At 27.5% G+C, this 22,094-nt stretch overlaps 3 protein-coding genes across 3 annotated transcripts; all 3 read right to left on the bottom strand.

The window, feature by feature from the left end:
* Positions 1-21: 21 nt before the first annotated feature.
* On the bottom strand, positions 22-1,974 carry LOC146885847 (uncharacterized). The gene is made up of 2 exons (XM_085675115.1): positions 1,425-1,974; positions 22-1,355 (listed from the first exon to the last, which is right to left on the bottom strand). The coding sequence occupies exons 1-2, from the start codon at positions 1,972-1,974 to the stop codon at positions 22-24; spliced, it is 1,884 nt and encodes a 627-aa protein (XP_085531241.1).
* Positions 1,975-4,606: 2,632 nt separating this feature from the next.
* LOC114186678 (agamous-like MADS-box protein AGL80) lies at positions 4,607-5,645 on the bottom strand. Its single transcript, XM_028074655.2, has 2 exons — positions 5,531-5,645; positions 4,607-5,379 (listed from the first exon to the last, which is right to left on the bottom strand). Exons 1-2 carry the CDS (start codon positions 5,607-5,609, stop codon positions 4,748-4,750), a joined length of 711 nt encoding a protein of 236 aa, XP_027930456.1. The 5' UTR covers positions 5,610-5,645; the 3' UTR covers positions 4,607-4,747.
* Positions 5,646-13,184: 7,539 nt separating this feature from the next.
* On the bottom strand, positions 13,185-13,993 carry LOC114186945 (agamous-like MADS-box protein AGL80). Its single transcript, XM_028075028.2, has 2 exons — positions 13,890-13,993; positions 13,185-13,798 (listed from the first exon to the last, which is right to left on the bottom strand). The coding sequence occupies exons 1-2, from the start codon at positions 13,966-13,968 to the stop codon at positions 13,305-13,307; spliced, it is 573 nt and encodes a 190-aa protein (XP_027930829.2). The 5' UTR covers positions 13,969-13,993; the 3' UTR covers positions 13,185-13,304.
* Positions 13,994-22,094: the final 8,101 nt, after the last annotated feature.

Consider the following 22,094-nt stretch of genomic DNA (forward strand, 5'->3'; position numbering starts at 1 on the left):
TTTCTCTCACAAGATGAACTATCAAATGAACCATGATATCGAAAAATGAAGGTGGAAAATACATTTCCAATTGACACAATAGTCTATGGCCTCATTTTCCAAATCGTCTAACACTTGATGGTCAATAACTTTCTTGCATATGGCATTGAAGAACATACACAAACGTGTTAGAATACCTCTGACAGAAGTTGGTAAGATGGCTCGAAAAGTTACTGGTAAAAGTTGTTGCATCAACACATGACAATCGTGAGACTTTAAACCGACTAACTTTAAATCTTGCATAGAAACAAGGCTACTAATATTTGAAGAGTAACCTTGGGGAACCTTCACACTTCTTAAACACTCACAAAAAATTTGCTTCTCTTTTCTAGAAAGAGTGTGACAAGCTGGAGGCAGGTAGGTTCGTCTTCCAATTGATTGTGCATGTAACTCAGAACGGATGCCCATTTCAGCCAAATCTTGTCGTGTTTTAACTCCATCTTTAGTCTTTCCTTTTACATTTAGTAAAGTCCCGATGATGCTATCACATACATTTTTTTCAACGTGCATCACGTCTATACAATGTCGTACATCAAGTTTACACCAATATGGAAGATTAAAGAAAATTGATCGTTTCTTCCAAATGTTTTTCTCCGTGGTCTTTTTCTTTGGATGTTTCTCAAACACAATGTCAATGTTTTCCACTTGGTTGTATATTTCTTCACCATTGCGGGGTCTCGCTACAACTTCATCCTCAAGACTTCCATTAAATGCTTTTTTCATTCTACGATAAGGATGATTTCGAGGAAGGAACTTTCGATGTCTTGTATACACAGTTTTCTGACCGTGCTTCAATTGAATATAACTCGTGTTTTTTTCACAAATGGGACATGCAAAATGACCTTTAACACTGTAACCGCTCAAGTTTCCATATGCTGAAAAATCATTTATGGTGCAAAACAACATTGCACGCAAACAAAACAATTCTTGAGAATATGAATCATACACATCGACACCTTCTTCCCATAATAGTTTCAAATCATCGATCAACGGCTTTAGGTACACATCAATGTCATTTCCAGGTTGTCTAGGACCCGATATCATCATAGACAACATCATATATTTCCTCTTCATGCACAACAAAGGAGATAAATTATAAATCATCAGCGAAACTGGCCATGAACTATGTTTGCTACTTAAGTTCCCATAAGGATTCATACCATCTGTAGCAAGTCCAAGTCTTAAGTTTCTTGGCTCAGCACCAAATTCTGGAAATGTTTCATCAATCTTCTTCCATTGTGGAGAATCAACTGGGTGTCGAAGAAGATTATCACACTTTCTTCCATCAACGTGCCATTTCAGGTTTTTTGCATCTTCTTTAATGGAAAATAGTCGTTTGAATCAAGGTATTATAGGAAGGTACCACATCACCTTAGCATGTGGACCATCTTTGTCTTCATCGCCACTATTTCCATCAATTTTCTTTTTAAACCACGATAAACCACATGTTGGACACGCCTTCAGTGAAGCAAACTCGTCTCTGTATAAAACACAATCATTTGGGCATGCATGTATCTTTTGATATTCCAAACTCATTGGACATAAAACTTTCTTCGCTTCGTAATTACGGATAGATAACGTGTTATTTTCTGGAAGCATCTTCTTTAACAACTCCAACAATTCTGTGAAACTTGTATCCGTCCATCCATGCCTTGCTTTTAAACTGAATAATTTCAAAGTTGCTGACAGTCGCATAAAGTTAGTGCATCCTAGGTACAATTGTTCCTCTGAATCGGACTTAAGAGAATCATATAAATGTACTTTTCCAAAATTCTCCTCCCCAACATCACGTACCATATCTTCTAGATGATCATTCATCCAGTCGTCTACATAATCTGTTCCTCGTGACGTTGTAGGCTTGTCTAATACTTCTCCATGCCAAGTCCAAAGTGTATAACTTCTCATTATACCAAAGATGAATAGATGATCACGCATTGTTCCTAAGTCATGACGTATTTGATTAAGACAACAAACATAAGGACAAAAATATGTCCCGTTACTTGAGATTGCGTGTTCTTGAACATATTGCAAAAACTCAGAAACCCCCTTTTCATACTCTTCACTTATGTGACGCTCATTCATCCAGCTTCGATCCATACTATGTTCGTAAAAAACTCAATCAATCTCAAACTTTTAACTCTCACAAGGTGAGGCCCTACCCATTTGAAAAAATTATTTTTCATAATTTGCTAACACATGTACAAATAAGTCAAACATCATAAATTTCACAAAATTTCGACAGCATTTCGCATTGGTCTCTGAAGTACACGAAATGAAAGTGATTAATCATAATCACAATCAAGTATGCATCCAGAGAACAACACAAATTAGCCTCAATCGAAATTTTATGAAATTTATGCATAAACCTCAATGTACACATTGTAGCAAATTATGAAAAATAATTTTTTCAAACTGTCCAATCGGACAATTCAAGATTTAATACAAACGATTAAAAATTTAATCATTTGTACTAAATCTCAAACGGGAACTAAGTTTCGCTCACTGTATACTATAAGTATAATAAATCTGCATATATAAAATAACACTGCAACAATAATATTCAAAAATAAAAGGCAATGAGAATTATTTAAACATGCATATATCTAATAATAAATATAATTTTATTTCCTAATTTTACAAATATTATTATAAAATTTTAAATAAAATAAAAAAATAGGCCAAAAAAATTAACAAAAAAATAGTCTAAGACTAAAACTATAATGACATTTATAAATTAATACAAGTAATTCTATACATACAATGAACAAATATATACATACAATGAAAAAATAACCTCTTCTAATTGAAAGACGAACTTTGAGAGGAAGTCTAGGGTCTCCACACACTGTTGGCCAAATGGGAACGAATAGCAAGTGGGACGAATCTCAAAACGCTGCAAATGGGAATGAAAACGGAAAATAATCGGTTCAAAACGCGTAAAATCAACCCATAATCAAACCCCAACAAGTTTGATGGCGAAAACCTTTCGAAACTCACCTGGAGGGCGTCGGAAATGGCGTCGCCGGCGGGAACTCTCGCGGAAACGATGAACAGCGCGAGGGTTTCTGCGTTTGGCGCAGAGATAAACTAAAACTTAATGTTGGGGATGTTATGTCCGATGTTAAGTGACGTAGGGGGTGGGAGGGGCCGACGTAAAGGGACGTCTGGCGCGCGCTGGTCCGATGTCAAGGGACGTCTGTCGTGCTAGGGGTCGACGTCCTTTTTTGAGTGACGTCGGGGTATTTTTTAACAGACGTTAAGTAACGTCTGCCTGCTCCACGTCAGACGTTAAAAAGGTCTCGTTATTTACAAAAATGCCACCGGTCATTTTTAACGTTGGGCCTTTTTTAGGCAGACGTTATTGGGGTGACGTTAAAGGTCTTTTTTGTGTTAGTGAACGTACCCAATGATATATATGTAATTGTTCAATGTTTCTGGTTCAAAGATCTACTGGTGCTGGTTATAGTTTTGCTTTTGTCCGGATTGCTTAATTAGGACTAAAGAAACTAAAACAAATCAAATAATCAAAAAAATAAAAAAGGTAATAAACTATGATTATTAGAAGAATCGTAATCTATAAGTGTTTGAAAAAATCCTCGAAAATCACCATATTAATAGAGAAATAAAATAAACAAGGAACATAAGCATATAACGTGGAAACCTAAAAAATCAGAGAAAAATCACAGTCACCAAAGAATAATCATTATATGCAAATTTATACAATATACAGAAAACACTCTCAACCATTTGATCCCAAGTGCACTTACACTCTCCAGAACAAGAATTTAACTACATCTCACAACACTAACACTCTACTACAAGAGAGGAACTAACTCAAAGTGTCTTATACTTAAGAAACATCATAAACTTCGAGTCTATTATATAATTACTAACATCTACCCTCTAGATTATCTTAGACGATGTAGGACTTTTTAAGACATGTTATTTAACCATAAGTAATAATAAACTATGGTTATTGTGAAAACTGTAGTAATAAATTGTCATTAATGAAAGAAGTGTAGTTTATAAGTGATAATAGATTATGATTTTAACCTTAGTATAAAAAGCTTATTTTACCCTACAGTCTCGTGTACTACGATTTTATAATCCACGAGTAAGTCTTAAAATATCAATAGTATATAGTCTATATTGCCCTTGTGAACTCTCATTCTACTTATCCACATGTCATTGAACACCATCAAGTGAAATGATTATCATTAATTTAAGAAGTTATTGTAAAAGTTGAAATAATTCATTTCTGTTCTGTGAGATGGATCACGCAATTGTAACATTATTTCTATTAATTATTTACATTGGACTCTTGAGCAAGTGTGACCCTATTGACGGATGTTGAACAGATTTTAATTAATTTAAAGCAATTAGCAAATTAACTGAAAAAAAAAACGCGTTTAAACAAGGAAAAAAAAAACTGTCTTAATGAAATAAATAAAGCTGCCTTTCATTTGTAAACATATAGATGTGAACGTTAATCCTTCAAAGCCTGATAATTAAATTAAACCACTGAGAATCACTGATAATTTGATAGATAATTGAGTTCTAATTAAAAACAACTGAGAATCACTGCATAATTGAGTTCTGAAAACGACAACAAAGATGAAAACCTAGAATAAAACGAAAAGCAAACATGGAACAGTTGAAACAAGAGAAACCCTAGAAAGCTTGCCAGAAACAACAGATACTACTTTTTTCAAGGGATGTATTGGTTTAGCCAACCACTGGGGACATTAACATCGTCCAATGCTAACATCTCATTGGCAGCACCACCATTGATGATTTCAGCAGACCAATTCAGATTCTGCATGGCCTCAACATCAGTAGTGTAAGGCCCTTGAACTTGCACATGATGATTCACACGTGCTGGTTCTCCATGACGAATCACAGTTTGTCCTCCATTGTTTTCAGTAACTGGTGTCCCCATCTGGGCTTTGCGAGCAGCGATTTTCTTGGTGATATCCTCCAAGCATTGATCAGCCAAGAACGAGATATCGTTGAGATCAATGATGTTGGCACTCTCAAGTTTGTTCCCAACAGTGAGGTACTGAGAAATGAGATGGTTGATCTCCTTCTTCCTGTTCTCGTTCCTCACCTTCTTCAACTGTTCTTGAACCTTCACGATTCTTTGCCTCAAGAAGCTTTCCTGACAGAACATTTTCTTGCTTTGCTCCAGTTCAGAAACACTCCTGAACCTGGTGATAGCACTTTCCACTCCCTCCTCAGAGGGCCAAACCTCTGGCTGATCAGGTTCATCTGGTGAGTAGATTATAGCACATGCTTGAATCCCACACAGGATGCTGATTTCACCGATCTTTTTGATCAAACCTGTGTTCAGAATTAAACGTATATATATATAAGAGAAAGGAATGGTTAGAAAAGTAGATTTGATAGTAAAAGGAAAAACAAGGATGATAGAAGGGTAATTATAAAAGCAAGGTTAAGAAGGAAGAAAGAAAGAGAAAGAAATGATTTGAACCATTTTTCCTTTTCTTGAAGGTTGCCTTCCTCTTTGAGGTTTTGGTTATGAAAGTAAGGTCGACCTTCTTTCTGGCCATGATCAGAGTGAGCAGAAAAGAAGAAGAGGGATTCTGAATATGTTATGTTTGTGTGGGTTTCCCATTCTTGATGTGTGCTGTTTATATAAAAAAATTGAAGAAGTAACTAGATTGATTATAGGGAAAGTATTTCTGAATACCAAATCTGGGTCATCTGAGTTGTTTCCTTTGCATAAAACTTGGTAATTAATTTCATCAACATTGAATAATTAGAGAGAGTTTACCATAAAATATTGTTTAAATAACTTACCACTTGGGGAAGAAAAAGGGAAGATATGAGTTGTATAGGTTGATTGTTCAAGTTGATATCATCTTTTTTTTAGCTGTACATTTAAGAGGATAACATACAAATTAAAAAATATAATTAATATTTTTGTTACTTTTGTATCTGTCCATCTACAACTTTAACTAATATTTTTTTCTCATTAACCATAGCCAATAATGAAGACTGTATATTGAATTACTTCTTACACACATGATCGAAAGGATAATGATAAATAATTTTATTAATATTTATAAAATAAAACCTACGTTTTTCAATATATATAAATTATATTTATATATTATTTATATTAATTTTAATTATATTTAATTTATTTATATTAATTTTTTCATCATCTATATTATTTTTTTATATTTTTTTATTTTTTTAAAAATAAAATAAAAATTATTCTAATAGGCATTGGGTAATAAAATGAGTTAGGATTCTCTCTCAGGTCTTAAAGATTTTTTTTCACAATAAGATATGAAATAAATATGAGAGTAGAAAAAAATGTAAATAGACGGATTGTAGAATGGAGATGGGAGAACAAACACATTGAATAAAATATTATCACAATATATCTCATGAATCAAGATTAGTATCATATTCTAATTTATGTATTTAGATTTATGATTCTTTATTACTATTAAATTACAAAAAGATAACCAGTAGAAACCAAAACTTTTAAGGTGGACCAACCTCAATATTGAGGACAAATTCACATACCTAGTGCAGTAAAATCATGTTTAATTAATAATAATTTAATTATAATTAATGAATACACACAAGTTTTCTTTGAGATTTCAAGAATCAACACAGAGCATTATTTTCCTCACTAACAAGGTAGATCACAAATTCAGTGGGCACTTTAAATAAACAACAGAAAGAACCCCAATATATGAGATAAGGAATGAAACATTTTCTCCAAGATAGTTTCTCCACAAAGACTTACACAAGATAAACTTGTTACTCTTTTCTTCTTCCTCACTCTCTCTGATGGGTTCTTTTCATTACTCACCAGAGACACTTACAACTTGTGTCTCTCTGCAAAATTAAGTTTTTTCCAAATTATGAACCCTAATTATGATTATAGAAATTCTTTTATGAAATTGGCATAACCTTAATTATATTTTTTCAAAATTAATATAACTCTAAATTATGAAAATTAGATATCTTGTATTTTTCACTGCATATGATAAAATTTGTAAAATTTTATGGAGATATCACCGCACTTGCACCTAATAAATTAATTGAATAACCTTAAATTGAGATTGATTTAAGTATAAAAAATAAAGAATCTTTTTATCTAATTTTAAAAAATAATTTATATATAAAAAATCTAACACCTACAAAATTTTATTCAAATTATCATAAGATGATATATAAGTGCTGCAAACATTTATAAAAATTTGAATTAATATGACTTTCAAAAATTTGTTTATTTAAATTAAAGGATTCAATATTTCCCGTGGTTACATGTTTTATCGTTTGGTTCTTCAAATATTTTTCTTCTTATTATTACTTATTAAATGATACCATGATAAATATGATGCAACATTATTAAGATATGATGCCACATGCCTTCCCTTTTACAACATGACATGACAATTGTCACATCACCATTTACATAAAGAAAAAAAAATCATTAATTACAAAAATAAAAAAAAACAAACAAAATAAATAAAATAAATATATATCAAAAATATTTTTGTGGTTTTCTTTTAAAATATTACATCATTTCAACTCCTATTTTTTAATTATGGTTAAAGAGGTTAAGTTCTTATGAAGAAAACATGGAAAAATGAGCACTAATAAATCATAGTAAATCACTACATATTTTTTACTTTAGATTATACTGAACTAGTAAATATATAAAATATTGTTTCCTAAACATATAAAAGATAAATATATAAGTGTAACTTTAAATTACTAAATCACATTTTATAAACGGATAATTATACAGGCAATAGTTTTATTTTAATGTTATACCTATAGAAAATATGGACAAGACAATATAATTGTTGTCTCTTCATTGTGGTGTTTTATTCTCAATTATATTATACATTATGAATCTTTTTCATACCTATAGATTAGACAATGCTGACATGACAACAATTGAAAAACTATTGTGTAAAATAGAAATAAGCTATAAATTTGTATTGTTGGTTATATTTTATTTGCCTTAAATCTAGGGCGCGTACAAAAAATGTTTCCTATTTGTTTTAAGCAATACTGCATAAAATGTTGATAGTTATAAGTAATAGTTGTTTAAATGTGGATAGTTTATATCATATTTTTAAAATTTTGGTAACTTTAAATATTTTTAAATTACCATCATGTGCCCCAATAATAATTAAATTGTTGTAAGGTGCATCAATTGTCTAGTGGTGGAAGGTAGATGGACTAAATCACAATCAAATCATGACACTTTAGTTGTTACAATCTTAAATAGAAAGAGTTACACCCTAACTATTAACTATGTCTGTTGGCTTATATTGTAAACGTTGAACTCTATAATTGGTATTAGAGCCAGAAATACATAACATTTTAAAATGTGTTGCATAAAACAATAAAATAACGTGTTGGCTAAAAAGTGTGATGTGGCAATTTTTATGCAACATTTTTAAGTTATAATGAATGATATAACATAATGCAATCATCTCAAAATTTTAAATAAGTTGTGAGACTTTTTTTTTAAAATATATTATTCAATGTGGACTAAAAAGATTAATACTAATAAATCATGAATAAATCATATAAGAGAACAAACGTTTTATCCAATTTAAAGATTTAAGACAATACATTTGAGCTTTTATATATATATATATATATATATATATATATATATATATATATATATATATATATATATATATATATATATATATATATTTCATAATCTTTGTTCCTATTCTCAAATTAAACTCAAATTAACACTTAGATTTCACACAAAGTCACAATTAGAATCATCACAAATGATTATACTTTTATGAAAACATGTTTCAATTTATTGAAGGTAATTTAACTTTAGATTATTATCTGCACTAATGAATGTGATACTCGATCAAATACTTCTGCTTCCAACATTAACACCAATCATTAAATTTATCCAAATCTTAATATTTTAGTTGAAAATAACCTAAATTCCTTTTATAAGTCTCAATTTCTTCTGTAACTTAACAAAACAATTTGGTTTAAATGATTAAAATAAAAGATAACCAATAAAACCATGACACATGATTCATTGGGTGTTTTACCTTAAATCAAGATAATGAAGCTTCGTTTCTCCAAAACCTAGGTTTGAAATCCCAAATACAAGAACTCTCCTTGATGGTTCCCCAAAATTACTTTAAAATCACTCATTTAACATCAGACATCTTATACTCATTATATTCTCACGTTGAGCTTGGTCACGCATAGCCTCAAAATTTTCATGCTTAACCTCAAAATTCCCAATCAAGAATGCTAAGTTTGACTTTTAAACTCAAAATTTGTTTCCTCTACGAGCTTGATCTCATCTTTCAAAAACATTTATACCAACTTCTTCAATTATTACTCTTTTTCTATAAAAAGAATTTAGATTTTTGTAAACTGTTAAAGTAGATAAAATATTAAACCTAATAGTTAAATTAATTTCAAATTTGACTAAAATAAATCTTCAAATAAGAGACTTAAAAGATAAATGCTCTGGATATAAATATAGAAAACATTTGTCAATTATGTGAGATGCAAACACTCTCATTTAAAGTGCATGTTATATCCTCTTTTTTATCAACAAAAAAGAATTAAAATATGGAAAGCACATAGTGTGCTTCAACCCATATACAAACAAAAAGTTTACAAAAAGGTCTGCAAAGAAAAATAGAGTTCAATCAGTCTAAAACACTTTAAAAGAAATTAACATGATGTTATTTTGTTTTGCTTTACACACTTTTTGTCGTGCTTAAAGAGACATTGTTTGTTCGACCAACATTTGCTTGGGTTACCATGTCATTATTTAAACAATCAAACAACTTTTTATGACAATCATGTCGTTGCAATTTGCAACTTTTTATTTTGTTTATGCAATATGTATTATATTTTGTGAAGAAAATGTGTTTATGACGACATTTTTGACATTGCTACCAGAAGTGATTTATTTCCACCATAGAAACTGCGATACCTCATTTTTTGTCATAAATTTTGTCATTTTTTGTGGCAAATTTTTCCTCACAAAATTAGTTTATATGTGATTGGAATTTGGCATATTGAAATGCTCATATGTTCTCCTTGATGTTTGATGTCGAGTTGTGGGCCAATGTTATATGGTTGCGTTGTTATGAATAGGATTGTGTAATTTTAACATTTTTAAAGAGGCAGTGCTGTGAACGAAGGTAATATAAACCAGTATCAAGGCTGGAACTGCAGAAGGTAGATTGGAAGCTATCAGTGGTTGCGGTATGCATGGCCGGGAGGCTGGTCATCAGGAATGAATTACAATATATGAGCCAACTGTTCGAGGAGGAGGCTCACAGTGGAGCCACTATCAATGACAAATACTTCTTCCTTCTATAAGAAAGACCTCTTTTCACTGTTGTAATCTCATATTCTGTTATACGGCTATCATGTTCTCTATAATGGAGTAACGCACATAAGCACAGTGTGAGGGGGTTGATTGTAATCATAAAAAGGCCAGAATTAGTGACTAGCCGCAGCGCAAGGTTACTATGACAACAATTAAAACGTGATTGAGCCGGTTTTGTAGGAAGTATTAAGCTTAAATAAAGGGATGCTTACATATTGCTCTTCCTTTATGATTGTAAATCAAGTCCTAGTTGGAAATTCTATCTGCTGGAGATGCAAATCTATGATTGAGAGTCACAAAGATGATACATGTGAGTTGGGTTCAGGCTAAAAATTTTGTTTTGTTGGAATGTATGTAAGAGCATCATTTTGTTCATGATTGTTTGTATAAGAGTTAGAGCACCCCTTAAGTGCTCTCTTTAATTTAATTTAATTCTTTGTTGATAAAAAAAAATCATGTATTTTTAATTAGGTTTGTATTAATTTTTTATCTTTCTTTCACTAATTTTCTGTACTTATAGATTTGTGTATTTTTATGTTTTTATTAATGATATTTCTTTTGGTGCAATGTTTTTATAGTTTTAGATTTATGCATTTTTTTTTTGTTTTATTAGTTTATGAATTTTCTTTTGCTGCCAATGTTTTTACAGTTTTAGATTTTATCTAAGCTTTTTAGTAAATGTGCAGTTGGAGTTGAATTACACACATTATTTTTAAATTGACTTTAAACATCTTCTAAATAAATTAATTCTGTCGAAGATATTATATATTTTATTTTTTTATTATTATCAAATTATGTATCATGATGATATATTAAATTTTTTTTCTTATATTATGAAATAGTATACTTTATATATTAGACAAGTTTTTAATAAATCAATATAAAAGTTATATTTTAATTGTTTTTCACCAAATACCTTTTTGTGTATATTTTTTCTTCTCATACCTTAACATATATAATATAATATCATAACCATTACCTTATATTTTCTGATATCTAACATGATATTAAAAAATTCACAATGAAAAATTCCAATTTCCTAATTGCAGATTTTAAAGAGGAAAAAGGAAAAAAATAAATAAAAAATCTTGGTCCAAGGTCTAAACAAGTTCGATCTAGTCATGACCATTACCAGAAAAGACAAAAGAGAGTGCAAAATTGTGGTTCCGGAAATGTGAATATGATGTGTTTTTCTCGTGATTGATGTTGTGTTCTTTATATAAAAGAAATTAGGATCTAATTAAATATTAGAATTGTTTGGACAACCTTTTTAGAAATAAAATATATAAAGAAAAAAATTAATTAATTGTTTCAAAAATTTTAAAAATATAAATGTATATACATGAACTAATTTTAATTTAGAAATACAAAATGTATTTATTTTGTTTTATTTTCTATACCAAAATTTTCTTATGAAAAGTTCCCATCAACTTCTAAGTTGTTTTGTTTTTTATATCTACTTTTTTGCGAAAATAAAGTGGTAAATAAATTTATCAGCATCGAATTGTAAGAGTGGTTTTACGATAAAATATTGTTTGAAGTGACTTGTCATATGAGAAAGATCAATGAAAAATATAATTTTGAAGTTGATATTATCTTTTTTCTTTCTTATATTGACATATGGCCTTTAACTATAGTTACTTTCTCATAAATGACAGCTAATAATTAAATTTGCATTGAGTTTGTTCGTGCATAAGTACTAAATTGAATGAATAGCAATTAATAATTGTATTAATATGTATTAAAGAGTAATAGTAATTTTTTTTTGAAAAACAATCATTGTTCTACAGGAAAAAAAAAGAAAAAAAAAGAGTAGTATGCCGCTTTAGAAACTAAAGTTTAAACTTTTTCAAAAGTACATCTTAGTTTTGAAAGTTAGAGTGATAACTTTCAAACCCTTCTATTTTCAATAAATTCTTTCTAGTTTCAGCTAAATCTTTTATCACCAGTAATTTTTTCATCTGTAAAATAGATGATTACTTTATTTTATTTAGTACAATACAAAATTCCAGTGGGTGTAGTTATTTTTAATATATTCATAATTTTTTGTTGATTTTGAAATTGGAATTGTTTCTGATTTTGAATTGGATGTTGGATTTTTTTTTTATCAGAAAAACACATATATTAATATATTAATAAGGATGTAATTAAGTTACCGCAACTCATATAAAAGAAAATTACTACGACTTTTTTTCATTATCAATAAAATAGTATTTTACCATCATCTGAGTATAAAAACAAAAATTATAACAAAATATACTTCCAAACAAGATAAATACCCTTAATGCCAATTGAAAAATGAATTGTAAGTGGGGTATTCTCAGTTTTCTTGTCTTGCAAAGTGTTTCTTTCAATTTTTGCAGAAAATGGAAACACTAGCTTATGAGAAAGATTCACAATGAAACAAACAATCTCAAAATTTCCGAATTTCCCAATTGCAAAGTTTAGATCTTGAGCAAGTTTGAGCAAGTTTTGTGAACCCTAGATGGGTATGGAATAGAGATTTGAAACTGAAACCAAATTAAACAATAGTCACTGTCTCTAGAACAAAAAAAATGCTATTTCTTTCAAAGTATCATATGCATGCAACTGAGATGTGTGTGGAATAATTGAAAGATAGTCAAATCGAAACCTTAAACTATGTCATCAAACAATGTTTCATTTTTCAATTTTTCAATTGTATCATTATAATTGTGTCTAAGCACAGACACAGTTTAAAAATGTAAAAAACATAGCAACCAAACCAAACCAAACATAGAACAACTGAATCAAGAGAAACCTTATAAACTTCGACAACAAGAACACAAGGGATACATTAGTTAAGGCAACCACTATGATCATTAACATCTTCCAATGTTATATCCAGAGACTAATTTAGTTTCTTTTTTCTGGAAAAATTGGTCTTTGGCACATGAACCTGTGCTTGGTCTCCCTGAGGCATGGTTTGTGGTATCACCTCTTGGGGTTGGCGCCCAGTGATTTTGTTTCTAATTTCATCCAGGTTTTGATCAGTGAAGAATGAAAAGTCCTTGAGATAACTCATGTTGTTACTGTTAATGTTGTTGGCACCATGAGTGAGGTATTCACACATGAGAAGGTCAATCTCCCTCTTCCTATTTTCATTCTTCAGTTTCTTCAGTTGCTCTTTGCTTTTGTCAATTCTCTGTCTTATGAAGCTTTCTTGGCAGAACATTTTCTTTCTTTTCTCAGCCTCAGACACACCGTTGAACTTGGAAATCACACTTCTGGCTTCTGATTCTGATGGCCAAACCTCTGCCTTGTTAGGCAAATCAGGACTATACACTACAGCACATGCATCAATCCCACAAAGAACAGTGATTTCACTGATCTTTTTCATCAAACCTGTTCACAAACATGCCAAGAACCATATAAGAACACTGAGAGAAGGTGCAAGAAGCATAGTTAAAATTACTTAAAGAGAAAATATTTGAACCATTTTTTCTTTTCTTGAAAGTTGCTTTCCTCTTTGCAGGATCTGTTATGTAAGCAAGTTCGATCTTGGCTCTAGTCATCACTGTGATCAGAAAAGAAACAAGATTTAGGTTCTAAAAATGTTACTTTCTGTGTCTTTCTCACGATTCATGTTATGTTGTTTATATAAAAGAAATTAGGAAGTAAGTAAATACTAAAATTGATTGGACGATTTTTAATAAATATAAATTATATCAAAAAAGATAACATTAAATTTTAAAAATATAAATGAATATATACATGAATTAATTTTAATTTATATAAAAGTATTTATTTACTTTATTTTTCTTTACCAAATGTTGTTATGAAAAGTTCTTATCACCACCATGTCCATATCTGACTTGGTTTTGTTTTTTTATGTGTAATTCTTTTCTCTAAAAATAATAAATAGATTTCATCAGCGTTGAACTGTTAGAAAGGGTTTTACAATAAAAATATACTTTAAATGACTTGTCATATGTGAATGATAAATGAAAAATATAACTTTTCATGTTTGATATCAAATTAATTTTATCTTTATTCTTTTATCTCTTGAGATATGTTCTTAACTATACTTACTTTCTAATTATTAACAGGTAATAATTAATTTTGTATTAAATTTATTCCTGCATAAGTATAAAATTTAATGAATAACAATTAATAATTGTATTATTATTTATTAAATAGTAATTATTTGTTTTTTTGAAAACAATCATTACTATTGGGGGAAAAGGTGATATACAGTTTTAGAAACTAACATTTACAAATTTTGTAACGAAGTCAAAAAACTTTTAGTTTTAAAAGTTAGATTGATAAACAAAAAATTCGAAATATTGAGTAGGTTTGTAGAGGTAAAAATTGTATCCCACTGAGGGATTTAGATTTGATTTTTCCAAAATTGTTGAGAATGTGGACCGCTTGAAAAAAATATAAAAATGGAACATTTGTATATATACCTTTAACTCATATATAAAAGCATATTAAATAAATTGGTATATATATATATATATATATATATATATATATATATATATATATATATATATATATATATATATTATTCACATACTTATTTGAATTGATTGTATTATAAAATAAAAATAATAAGAAAAAGTAAATCTCTTTAAATAAATTGGTATATATATATATATATATATATATATATATATATATATATATATATATATATATATATATATATATATTATTCACATACTTATTCTAAATTTTGTTTTAACAGCTGTATAAACCAATTTTAATTTATGGAAAAACCTTCCTTTTTCTTATAAATATTTAGGTTGAAATTAGTTCATCATGTTTATTATGATTTACTTCATTGTTTATTCTTTCTTTATTCAAAACTTTTGCTTACATTTAATTAATTATTTTCTAAGTGATCAATTTAACTGCTTACCTGTTGTATTTTTTAATAATTGAAGGTTGAACAACTTACTTTTCAAAGCGTGTATGTGATTTTTATTTATTTATTTAGTTTATGTAACTGTCTTCAGGCAATTAATTAATAAATGTATAGTTGACAAATTATTATATTAAATATAATTTGACATTTCTCCAAATATTTAATTAATTATTTAATATAGATTAATTCTTGTACATACTTTTTTTACGTAGAATTTTTTTGAATTAAATTAATTAGAATTTTGAATAGAATTTGTTTTAATTAGATTATATTAGAATTTTTGAAATACTAATTTGCACCATCGGATGTTTTCTTATATCCATTCATTTCATGATTTTCTTTCTATTGCATAATAATTGAATCTTCTATAAAAAAAATCTTTTTTTGTTTTGTTTTTTTCTGAAGGTAACATCTTTTCTGGTCGAAGAACAAGTTCTGATTAAAAGCTGGTATTAGAATTGGGTGATGACCAATGGATCTCGATCTGAGGTTTTGGTTGAGAAACACCTTGTTTCTTAATTTCCTATGTATTTTTGTATATATATTATACAATTGTTTCAAAATTTTAATAATACTTTTATCAAGGATGAAATATGGTCATAGTTTTTCAACTTAGACGTAAAATTAATCTTTGTCTTTGTTTTAAATTTTGATATATTCTAGTCTCTAATTTTAGATTTGTAAAATGAGTTAGTGTGTCGAATATGGTCAGGTCTACCACGAATTGGTCATTTAGTGAGTCAACCCAACTTAACTCATTATTGAGACTACAAAATTTGAACTTGGTTCAGCCTACTACGGGTTGGTGAGTTAAACAGGTTTATTCACTTAATTAAAAAATAATTTTTTTCTTCAATACTACAAAAATTAAATTATAATTTAATTAAAATCTAAATAAAGTTAAGGCATATTATAAGATCATAGGTTTACAAAAGCTACCTTCAACCGAACGAAATAGTACTAAAAGTTAAATCAAAGTGACATTAAGTTGATAATTTTGACTTTAGTGTATCATTTTACTTTTTGATCTTTTATTTTATACACAACATTTGTATGTTGTATTTGTTCTAAATATCTGTATAAAGTTGGATCATTCATTTTACATCAAACATGGATCAGTTACACAAATCTAGAAAGAGAATTAGAGAGAGAGAGAGAGAAAGATTTAGGATTTTTATATTTTTAATATAATTTAATATTTAAAATTTATGGGTGGGTTGGTGAGCCAACCCGGCTAACCACGAGTTCAACCCGAATGAATCGGGTTCTTCATGGGTTGAGTCCAAATTTCTGAAAATTTCCAAATTTTTTTTAACCCAATCTGGCCCGAACCTGTGGTGGGCCGTGTTGGCTCCCGTGTTATAACTCATTTAGACAACTCTATCTAATTCATTACTCTTATATATATATATATATATATATATATATATATATATATATATATATATATATATATATATATAAGTGGACTTTAAACATATCTCAACCCCACAACACCGACTTGTAAGGTGAGATTTATACCCACTTATATAATGTAAATTGTTCTTATCAACGTGAGACTTCTACATAGATAGGATAGAAAAGTTTACATTTGATAAGTACAAATACCCTTTTTAGGTTAAATTACTCTTTTGATCTTTCTATTTGTCAAGTAATGTGAGTTTGGTCCTCAAGTTTTTTTTTGTTGTCTTAATTTGGTCCTCATTTTCTAAAAATGATTCAATTTAGTCTTTACCGTTAGTTTGACTATACGGTGTTAAAGTCAACACCACGTGTCAATTTCTGTTTTTTTTTTAATTTTTTTATGTTTTACACGTGTCACTTCATGGTTGTGTCACGTGTCAAAATGATTCAATTTGGTCCCTATATTTGTTTTTAGTTTCAATTTAGTCCCAATTTTTGTAAAAATGAAACAATATTGTCCCTCCTTAAATTGACACTCAATTTACTTTTTATAAATTTTGTGGTGATATTCTTATTAAAATTAACGTTTTTATTAAATATTTCTAGAAATATTTTAAAGTAACTTTAAATTTTATACAAAACATTAAACTTTGGTTTTGTTTTGAACTTGAAATTTAGTTCTTAAACTTATGTGTGAAAGTTATTTAATTTTTAATCTTCACTAAGTTTGTATAATATGGTATACTTGATGTCTTTCTATATGATGACAAAATTGTTAATTGTTGAAATTAAGTTTTGGGTTTAATTGTTTAATAATAAAACTAAAAAAAGTTTGTTTAAAAATATTTCTACAAATATTTAATAAATATGTCAATTTTAGTAAGAATATCATCATAAGATTTATACAAAAAATGAATTGACTGTCAATTGAAGGAGAGACAATATTGTTTCATTTTTACAAAAATTAGGACTAAATTGAAACTAAAAACAAATAAAGAGACCAAAGTGAATCATTTTGACATGTGGCACAACTGCTGTGAAGTGACACGTATAAAAAAAATTAAACATTTAAGAATTTAAAAATTCAAAAATTTAAAAATTTAAAAATTTAAAAATTCAAAAAAACCATAGATTGACATGTGACATTGACTTTAACACTGTTTGGTAAAAATTAACGACAAGAATCAGATTGAATATTTTTACAAAAACAATGACCAAATTGATACAATAAAAAATTTGGAGGACCAATTTGACACTACTAGACAAATTCAAGGACTAAAAGAGTAATTTAATATTTTATTTAATAAGATTTAAATTTAGAACCTAAATCATGTAAGGTTTTAGATTTTCTCGTGCCAAAATTAAGTTCATTGTATCTCTCATGTTCAACATCTTCATGAGCATTCAACATTGTAATAAAAAGATTCCTACTACGATAGATTCAATATATTTTAATTAAAATGGAAATGAACTTTTAAGAAGTATGTTTACTTTCCCAAAATCAACTTTTTAAAATATTTTCATAATTGGTCAAGTTGAAACTTATTGCTCTTTATTGTATCACCGTATATACCACCTCATACTTGAATTTAATAGTATGAAGATTTCATATCATCTTAACAAATTATTATTAATATTTTTTTTTTCATAGAAAAACGACTCGATTTCATTTTAAATTTAATAAACAAGTAAAAAAGAAATCTTTAAATGGAGAAGTTCTATTTAGAAGTACAATTTAAAAAAAAAAATCTTTTGCAAATTCATAACTTCACCTTTTGATACTATTTTAACATTTAATGAAATTTTGTACGGAAAATGATTTTATTTTATTTTCTAAAGAGAAATAATTTTGTTTTGCTACACAACTTATTGTGACTTGAGTTCAATTTATTTAATTAAGTTTGACTGAAGTTAGGTTCAATTTGATTTATGATAATCTAGATTAGGTTGATTAAACTTGGCATGAGATCGGTCCAACTTTATTAAGATAGCGTATGCTTCTCTTAAATAACTTTCACCTTATTTGAACATATTTTAAAATTCATGTGAGAAGGTAAGAAATAAGATAAAAGTTATTTATAAAAATATAATTTATTATTTAAAACTTGAAAATTGTATTTTTATTGTTTAATAATAATAAATGATAAGTATTAATTTAATAATAAATGTTAATATTAACCTTTTCAATATTACTTTTTCAACTTTTTAATTATTAATGAATTACTTATCAATATCAATATCAACATTTATTAGTGTTTATTAATTTATTTATTTAGTGTATATTACAAAACTAATCTTTATTTATTTAATTATTTATTTAATATTTACAAATGATTTAGTTTGACATATATATTTAGAAAAAGTAACTGTAGCTTTTGGATTATTTTTTACTTTGAGTTTATTTATTTTATAAGATACTTCGTATTTTTCATTTTTGCCTATACCCTTCACTCCCTAGTTTCAATCTACTCATTTAGTGTTTGTTTGAATTTTAATTAAAAATTTAAATTCATTTGGATTTAAATGAATATTAATTTATTAAGATTTTAAGTAGAAACATAAAATGGACTTCAAATTGATTTAGATATTCTAACTAAAATCCAAATTATAACACCCTACAACTTACAACTTATTAAAGGACAGATATAAAACCTATAGCAATATAAAATATAATTTAACCTTATACAAAATATACATAATTACAAATATTTATAAAAGATAAGTCAAATTAAAAAAAATTATTCTCATCCAAATATTATTCTTGCATCTATACTATATTTGATCGTGTATATGGTACAATCATCACAGGTCACATCATAACAATGTATGACAATGTATATAAGGATAAATTATTGAAACAAATTTTTACCTTAATTACCAAGTCACACCAATTTGTTTTCATTAAGAAAATCTAACATATAATAAACACATAGATCACACATGAATTTATTCATCAAAGATATTTAATAAACAAAATATCAATTGATGTTTTCGAGAGAGGCTAACATGTGATTCAATACCCAAAACTTAGATTTATAAGCAAATCTAAGAGAAAGGATCATGGTAAGTTCAATACACTCGAAAATGCACATCTACATATGTCATGGTGTACATGAACTTCCCCCTTAGCTTCTCGTCACTTAATATATTAGTTATATGACTTAAACTGTTATTGCAACAAAGGGATTTATGTTAGGTGTCCTTAGTACTCAATTCAAACCATAATTCACATATCATTCCAAATGTATAACTACATATTCATACAAATCTTCATCATTCTCAATAATCATTTCCATACACCATAATTTACTTAAACAAAATTAAAATTCAATTAAATATATAGGGTTAAATATGTTTTTGATCCTTCAAGTTGTAAATAAGAATATAAATTAAAGGATAACTTAAGATCAAATAAAAGTTATGCTTAATTATCTTCTTTAAGGAATACTTTATTAGGAAAAAACTAATTATTATTCAATAAAATTAATATGAAAAACATTATCCTTAATATCTTAAAAATTAATAATAAACACTAATTATAAATTACATTTATTATCTTTGTTGAGTTACACAACTAAAAATAAAATGATTACTTTAATTTAAAAAATGATTTATATCTTAATTAATATTTTATATTTTAATGTTAATATATTTATCAAACATATATCGTCTTTATTAAGTTTAATAAACATGTTATGTTTCATTGATGCTATATGGAATAATATTATCAAAATTAATTATTTATTACATTTACTTAATGCACTTAATAATAATATTTAATGCCAATTACATACTTCCTGCATTTGTATTTAACAATACATTATTACACTTGCTCAGTATGACTTTACGATAAGCGGTTTAATTTATTTACTTAAGTGTTTTAAGCGTAATGCATTCATATATATATATATATATATATATATATATATATATATATATATATATATATATATATATATATATATATATATATATATATATATATATATATATATATATATATATATATATATATATATATATATATTATAGTAAGTAAAAAAAGATTACATCAACCTTTTCAATGTTAGCATTTACAACCATGTACCTCAAAAAAACATTCTACCCCCACATCTCATAAAATATTTATATTTCACAAAAGAAAAAAAAAATACATAAGTTAATTGAAAGTAATCTTGCTTAGTAGAAAGGAAAATGAAGAAAAAAACATGAGGTGAGAAACATTTTCTTTCTTCTATATACATAATGGACGCAACATATCTACAAAATTAATAATAATGTTTCTCTCTATCATGTTATAATTTGCTTACAGTGTATTAATTATCATTTCCATGTAAGATAAGATAAGAAATCTTTATTGTATATCCATTGTAGATAAAGACAAATTATACTATATAACTAAAAAAATTATCTTACAAATGGAATTTTTGTAAAATTAGATTAAAATTGATATCAAATCATCTACAGATATTTATGTTACTTATTACTCAATTTTATTATCGGATTATTCATAAATATTTAATTCCGTTTGCTATACATGTTTATGTATAAAAGAAAATTAGGTGCAACTAGATTGAATTTTGGGAAAGTTTGCTACGGACATTTATTAGAGATCCTCATAATCAAATTGCAAGGGTTCATCTGAGATGTTTTCTTTTATCTGTGCCATCTGAGTTGTCTTGGACAAAAATTGGTAAGTCAATACGTGGAAGATATATTGTTTACAAGGCTTACCATGCGTGTAGGGATGGCAACGGGGCGGGGCGGGTACGGGTATCATGATCCCATCCCCATTCCCATAATAAAAATTCATCCCCATCCCCAAACCCAACGGGTATACAACTTTTGACTCATCCCCATCCCCACCGGGTAATGGGTATTTTCTTATACCCATACCCATTTTTTTATTGTTCCATATATCAATTAAATATTTTTTATAAAAAAATTTAAAAATCACACCAACGGAATCATGATACTATCAAAATATTCAATATTAAAATAACATACTCTTTTTGATTTTCATGATGTCAAATATTAAGAAAAATATTATCATAGTATAAATCTCAAATTAAAGTATCAAATAACAACTAAATAAAATTCAAATAATTATATAAAAGCTAAAAAATTACACATTACTAAAATTTTATAATAACCAAAATATTTATTAATTTTACAAATGATCAGTGGTTTCATTTGCATTCGATCCACCTACACATAGAAAAAAATGAAAAATTAGATATGATATAATAATTGAAATTGAAAATTTTAATTACTAGAATATAATGTACCTTCTTCATCAGATTCATTTTCACTCATGAGAACATCTTTTCTTTTTAATTTTTTAACACCTACAAACACCAAATG

Source organism: Vigna unguiculata, chromosome 6, assembly GCF_037176805.1.
Source record: "Vigna unguiculata cultivar grain cowpea cultivar isolate G323 ecotype 2 chromosome 6, ASM3717680v1, whole genome shotgun sequence".
Lineage (NCBI taxonomy): Eukaryota > Viridiplantae > Streptophyta > Magnoliopsida > Fabales > Fabaceae > Vigna > Vigna unguiculata.

What these genes read in the sequence shown, in the direction of transcription:
- LOC146885847 (XM_085675115.1), bottom strand. Translation starts at nt 1,974, where the DNA reads ATGCGTGATCATCTATTCATCTTTGGTATAATGAGAAGTTATACACTT. An exon ending in TGGCGATGAAGACAAAGATG is followed by an intron (nt 1,356 to 1,424) that starts GTCCACATGCTA and finishes TTTCCATTAAAG; the next exon opens with AAGATGCAAAAAACCTGAAA.
- LOC114186678 (XM_028074655.2), bottom strand. Translation starts at nt 5,609, where the DNA reads ATGGCCAGAAAGAAGGTCGACCTTACTTTCATAACCAAAACCTCAAAG. An exon ending in CTTCAAGAAAAGGAAAAATG is followed by an intron (nt 5,380 to 5,530) that starts GTTCAAATCATT and finishes TTCTGAACACAG; the next exon opens with GTTTGATCAAAAAGATCGGT.
- LOC114186945 (XM_028075028.2), bottom strand. Translation starts at nt 13,968, where the DNA reads ATGACTAGAGCCAAGATCGAACTTGCTTACATAACAGATCCTGCAAAG. An exon ending in TTTCAAGAAAAGAAAAAATG is followed by an intron (nt 13,799 to 13,889) that starts GTTCAAATATTT and finishes GTTTGTGAACAG; the next exon opens with GTTTGATGAAAAAGATCAGT.